This window comes from Ostrea edulis, chromosome 1 (assembly GCF_947568905.1).
Source record: "Ostrea edulis chromosome 1, xbOstEdul1.1, whole genome shotgun sequence".
Classification (NCBI taxonomy): Eukaryota; Metazoa; Mollusca; class Bivalvia; order Ostreida; family Ostreidae; genus Ostrea; species Ostrea edulis.
The window spans coordinates 69,350,202-69,356,419 of NC_079164.1; the positions used below are offsets into that span (position 1 = coordinate 69,350,202).

The 6,218-nt window shown below is 35.6% G+C and overlaps 1 protein-coding gene across 1 annotated transcript; it reads right to left on the minus strand.

Annotated features, from left to right (window-relative positions):
- Positions 1 to 1,978: 1,978 nt before the first annotated feature.
- LOC125664865 (uncharacterized) lies at positions 1,979 to 5,370 on the minus strand. Its single transcript, XM_048897670.2, has 3 exons — positions 5,277 to 5,370; positions 2,572 to 2,932; positions 1,979 to 2,274 (listed from the first exon to the last, which is right to left on the minus strand). Exons 1-3 carry the CDS (start codon positions 5,361 to 5,363, stop codon positions 2,015 to 2,017), a joined length of 708 nt encoding a protein of 235 aa, XP_048753627.2. The 5' UTR covers positions 5,364 to 5,370; the 3' UTR covers positions 1,979 to 2,014.
- Between the last annotated feature and the right edge of the window lie 848 nt (positions 5,371 to 6,218).

The window sequence follows — 6,218 nt, forward strand, 5'->3', positions numbered from 1 at the left end:
AATTCCCATGGACACGAATTGTGCTCCATTATTAGCTGACCTGTTTCTATATTCATATGAAGCAGAATTTATATATCTTACTGTGGCCTTCAATTCGACATTTAGATAAATCGACGATGTATTATCTATTAACAATAATAATTTTCATTTATATGTCGATTCGATATATCCCAGTGAACTCGAAATAAAAGACACCACAGAGTCGTCCACTTTTGCTTCATACTTAGATTTTTTTTATTGAAAGTAGATATTATAACAGCAAACTAACAAGTTTGACTCAACTTTATGACAATTGGGATGATTTCCGCTTCTCCATCATCAACTTCCCATATTTATGTAGCAATATTCCATTATCACTTGTATATGGTGTTTATATCTCTCAGCTGATTCGACATGCAAGAGTTTGTTTCATACCGATTGCTAGGCTGTTCTTGGGACACTGATTTTGACTACGGATAACTCTGTTTACCTTCATTGACTGGATAAAAGATGGATTTTAGCAATATAATTTGTAGTCACCATTTCTTACACCAGTAAAACTTATTCGGTACCAATTTTGATGCACCAGATGCGCATTTCGACAAATAATGTCTCTTCAGTGATGCTCAACCGAAATGTTTGAAATCCGAAATAACAATGAAGTTTTAGAGCTATTATAGGAGAAAACAGAGTGCCAAAAAGTGGAGTCAAATTCGTCTAAGGATAAGAGCTATGCGTGAGGGAGATAATCCTTAATTTTGAAATGAATTTCTAAATTTTATAACAGCAATTCAATATACATCCGTATTTTCAAGCTAGTAACAATGTACTTAGCTACTGGGCTGTAGAGACCCTCGGGGACTAACAATCCACCAGCAGAGGCCTCGACCCAGGGGTCATAATACAAAACTTATACTTCATACTTAGATATTTTATTGAAAGTAGGCATTAACGGCAAACTGACAACTCATCTGTATGACAAACGGGATCATTTCAGCTTCTCCATCGTCAACTTCCCATATTTATGTACCAATTTTCCATTATCAGCTGCATATGGTGTCTATATCTCTCCACTGATTCGATACGCAAGAGCTTGTTCTGCGTATAGTCAATTTTGAAGTCGAGGTAAGCTACTGACAAACAAGTTGATGGTACAGGAGTTTGAACAGTCTCGATTGAAGTCAGCATTTCGCAAATTCTGTGGTCGTTATAACGATCTAGTTCGTCAATACAACCTATTATTGGATCGCATGCTGTCTGAAGTGTTTCATACCGATTGTTAGGCCTTTCTTGGCACACTGATTTTGACTATTGATAACTCCGTTTACCTGATCAAGATATTGGGCTCACGGCGGGTGTGACCGGTCGACAGGGGTGCTTACTCCTCCTAGACACCTGATCCAACCTCTGGTATATCCAGGGGTCCGTGTTTGCCCAATTCTCTATTTTATATTGCTTATAGGAATTATGAGATTGATCACTGTTCGTTACCTTCACTTTTGATTACTGTTATCTTCACCTCTCATGGGATTGATCACTATCATCTTCACCTTTCATGAGATTGATCACTGTTATTTTCACTTGTTCATTAATGCATCTCTTATGCAAGTGACAGAGTTAATTGTTTCCTGAAAGAGGACAACCTGTGGCATTCTCAGTAAGGATTGTAATGGTATCTCTACAGATGCCTTATCAATGTATTCAAATGGTGTGTTCGCTATGGACAGAATTTAAGCAACAATGGGATATTGGATTTAAAAGAAAATCATGAACACAAACTATCTTTCTCAACTCAATAACAAAGCATTTTAGCTATATATAATTCGTTGCAAATCTATTCAGGAATCACATAGGATTTGTGTTAGATCAACGTTGTTCACATCAAGCTCAGCAGGGTGGGACATAATTATAATTTAATGCTGAACATTGGAAAATAAAACTTGTCAGTTGAAGAATATGTCCCATGTGTCTATTGTTCGAAATAATATAACAAGAAAGGTAAAGCAAATCCATACTTTATTTTCTCCAACATTGTTCACGGACAAGCCATCCAAAAATAGTGTGCTTGGAACAGAAGTGTCCCTGCCCAGGCTGAAATTCTCAGGGTGAATCCATTCCTGTCTAGTCTCAGCAAATATGTATTGAGGCGGTCGTTTGTCTTGTGGCTTGAATCATACAATGAAAGACCGAACACAATTTTGGGTGTGCTTTGGAAAGGCCTGGCAAAGCGTACTGTTCGATCAGATACCATGTTTACTCTTGTGAAGTAGGCAGACTTTACAACACCACTTTGACCTAGATATTTTGAGAAAGTAGTTTTTTTAAAAATAATTTGTTACATCAATAACATGTTGATATTTAGTGATAATGAAGGTGAAGATAACGAACGGTGATCAATCTCATAACTCTCATACGCAATACAAAATAGATAGTCGGGCAAACAAGGACCCCTGGACACACCAGAGGTGGGATCAGGTGCCTAGGAGGAGTAAGCATCCTCTGGCTACCGGTCACTATACTATAATACGTATACATGTAGTTTGTTACAGTTAATTGTATATCTTTGATATTTTCAGGTGCTTAAAAACTTACATTTATTGTTGTTAATCTCATTTTCCAAGGACTTCTGTGTTCTGACCATACGTGTCATCGTCTGGGACATTGTTGTTACTTTTCCTCTCGTGGTTCGGTCAGCTGTTTGTACTTTTCCAACCTCAGTTACGACTTTCCTGTCAAGTGATGAATATTTTCCTTCCAAATTTGAAAGTTTAGCTTTGGTAGTACCCAGCCCATTTGTCAACACTTTCAACGCCGAATTAGTTGTTAAACGGAGCTCTTTGATTTGACGCTGAAGCGCTTTTGTTTCCTTCTGCACACTATCTATTATCTTAGTGTACTTCCGCCAGTGAATAAACAATTCATGAAATGGAGACGACTGCAATCTGGGATCTCTCTAAATTCAAAAATTACATTGTAATAATTTAGTATTTAGAAGTAGATTGGGTTGATAATATTTATTTGATAACAAAAAATGAGATCTAGACAGCGTCAAGAAATATCAAAATTGTACTTTAATCATGATCGAAAAATGATGTTACAAGAAAGTCTTCTGACAATTACTTATTGATGCTTTTTATGTTGTCCCATCGATACTTTTTCTCTCATATCTCATACTAAGACGTCATCAATTGTAGCATTCAGACCTAAACTTAGCGATCAGGGCCGTAGCAGTGAGGGTTCTGCCGCGACATGGCTACTTCGATCCAAAAGACCCGTGATTCTCACTTTGAAATTCCCAGCGTAATTGGCGAAGGAACAATTATTGTTTAAGGTTTGACGTGCCCATGACACAAGCAGGGCTCTCACTGACGATCTCGTGGTTATTTCTTAATTCAAAATAAGAGTTCACTACTTTGTGTTCCCTAATTAGTGTACGTATGACTTTGTACTGTTGTTTTCCCCATGCTGACGCAAAATGCCGCGCTCCTTTGTAGCATTTCTTGCACATGAGTTGTCCATTATACGATCGAGAATACACTATAAGCATTTATAAATAAGTAATAAAAACTTCTGTAAATATTCCTGTAGATATTGCACACATTTTTCTGTGCATTAAATCAGTATGTTTTTATGTTAACCTATGTCCAAAAATTCTAAAAAGAAATTTAGTACATCGGGATACGGTACCTCTTGTTTTAATAAATCTGTATTTACTGCAGTGTATAAGCCTATGTATTTGTATACGCATCTATATTCTGTATAATGTAAAACTTATACGTTACCAATTTTGATGCACCAGATGCGCATTTCGACAAATAATGTCTCTTCAGTGATGCTCAACCGAAATGTTTGAAATCCGAAATAACTATGAAGTTTTAGAGCTATATGTAAATATAACCAATATAATACACAACTAGTCAAATGTATTAATCACGTGTAGACTCTATTCTTTTAAAACAATATAAAATTACTCAGAATAATTACATGTATTGAATGTGTGGTAAGCAAACTTTTATTTGCAGCTACTTTATTTCGCGATTAGCCTGTTGTAAACTGGTTTGCGGCCAGTAATTTTCGCTATCGACCCTTTTTTGAGCTTATGACAATCATAAACTGGTTCGGGACGATGAGGATCTCGCGAATCTTGCGAAATGTTATCGAACGCGAATAAAAGTTGTATTGACGAACTAGATCGTGATAACGACCATAGAATTTGCGAAATGCTGACTTCAGTCGAGACTGTTGAAACCCCTGTAGCATCAGCTTGCCTCGATTTAAAAACTGAATATACGCAGAACAAGCTCTTGCGTATCGAATCAGTTGAGATATATAAACACCATATGCAGGTGATAATGGAATATTGCTACATAAATATGGGAAGTTGACGATGGAGAAGCTGAAATCATCCCGTTTGTCATACAGTTGAGTTGTCAGTTTGCCGTTAATGTCTACTTTCAATAAAATATCTAAGTATGAAGCAGAAGTGGACGACTCTGATGTATTGTTCAGTGTCTGTTGATTTTCATGTAAAGTGTTTGTATCCTAGCTTTTCGCCACATTCTTCAATACATTTTGGAAAACCATCCAAAGTCGGTTGTGTAGTTAGCTGTACCGCAGTGACCGCTGTATTCTATTTCTAAAATAATGACATAATACTATGACGTCATATTTTTTTTTTTATCTCGTAAACGAAATTTCCTTCTTCGGCGTTTGACTCTATACATGCCGCAACACCTTTCCGATCCGTCACCGCGAGTTGTCGGTGTTATTTCGAAATCTTTACGTAGAATTATCTTATCTAAATATATCTGAAAAACTTACTATATAATATCTGAATAGCTAACATGAAATCTTAAATCTGTTGCTACTGAAAGACACATATGTACGAAGTCGTTCATGGATGTCAGCTAGTCGAGATGCTCTTGATTTGAGAGTTACGATATGTTTTATATGTTTACAATACTTGAATATACATGTATAATTATCCTCTGTGTTGCAAATGTTAGACGGAAAAATATCTTACAAAATTTCTTGAGGAAGGGATGGGTAGTGTTTACAGAAATTTCAATAACGAAGTAACTGTAATTATATCTCTAAAAATGCTATTATAGATTTTGATAATGGGGATTTTGTTATCTTTTGTTTCTTATTCAACCATTCTTGCATGGATGAGAATTAATGGTGATCAACTTTGCATGAAAATCAAACAGATTTCTATTACAGAATGAAAGTGCAACCAAAATGAACGTGAAACATTTTGTAGAATTAAGAGTGATAGGACTCCGATGTAGGCCTACCTTATATTTGGAGAGCAGGTAAGAGCTTTCACCAACGTCAGCGTACGTAAACGAGGCAATGCAAATGATACAGATAAGAGACAGCATTTTCAAGGATGCTAAAAAATGAAAATATGAATACGTTTATGTACTCTAAATATATTGACAGAAGTCAATTATAATAAGACCCCATACATACATCCAAACAATGAAGAAAGGTTTTAGAGAGCACGCTAAACTATGGAACATGAAGAGTTACAATGTTATACAAATCTTGATTTATATTCGATAATCTTTATATCTATATGCAAAAATTCATATTGGATTGATTGATTGTTTATTTGCAACGCCCCGCTCGAGAAATTTTCTCTCATATGGAAAAGTAACTATTGCCGTTGAAGGGTTGCAAAATTTAGGCCTATGCTCGGCGCTTATGGCCATTGAGCAGGGAGGAATCTTTATCGTGCAACACCTGCTGTAACACGGAGCCTCGGTTTTTGTGGTCTCATCCGCCCCATTTAGTCGCTTCTTACTGTACGACAAGCAAGGGTTACTAAGGACCTATTCTAACCCGGATTCACAAAGATAATCTGTTATCTATTTGTAAATATCTGAATTTACATTCCACACATCTTTTTTTTTTTTTTTTTTTTTTTTTAATTTTGGTTACTTTTCAAAACATTTATTAACATATAAGACAACTTTCGTCCTTGCATTCACACAGTTGGGAAGAATAATTAAAAATAACATGAGTAACATTTTAAAGTAACAGCAATAAAATCATTAAATGAAGTTATTCAAAAAAGACATTTCCATTTTGACCACCTTTTCAGAAAGACTTTTTTCATGTGAATAGTATAATTGTAAATATGCTAAAATATCATTAAATGTATAAGGTAAACCTTTCCTAGAGAATGAAAATATACATTTCTTGACCAACGTAGTCAATAAGCCAAATATTAT

Coding starts and splice junctions, on each gene's coding strand:
- LOC125664865 (XM_048897670.2), bottom strand. CDS start 5,363: ATGCTGTCTCTTATCTGTATCATTTGCATTGCCTCGTTTACGTACGCT. Junction 2,933..5,276: donor ACCTGCTCTCCAAATATAAG/GTAGGCCTACAT, acceptor TTTTGAATTTAG/AGAGATCCCAGATTGCAGTC. Junction 2,275..2,571: donor TGAGATTAACAACAATAAAT/GTAAGTTTTTAA, acceptor CAAAATATCTAG/GTCAAAGTGGTGTTGTAAAG.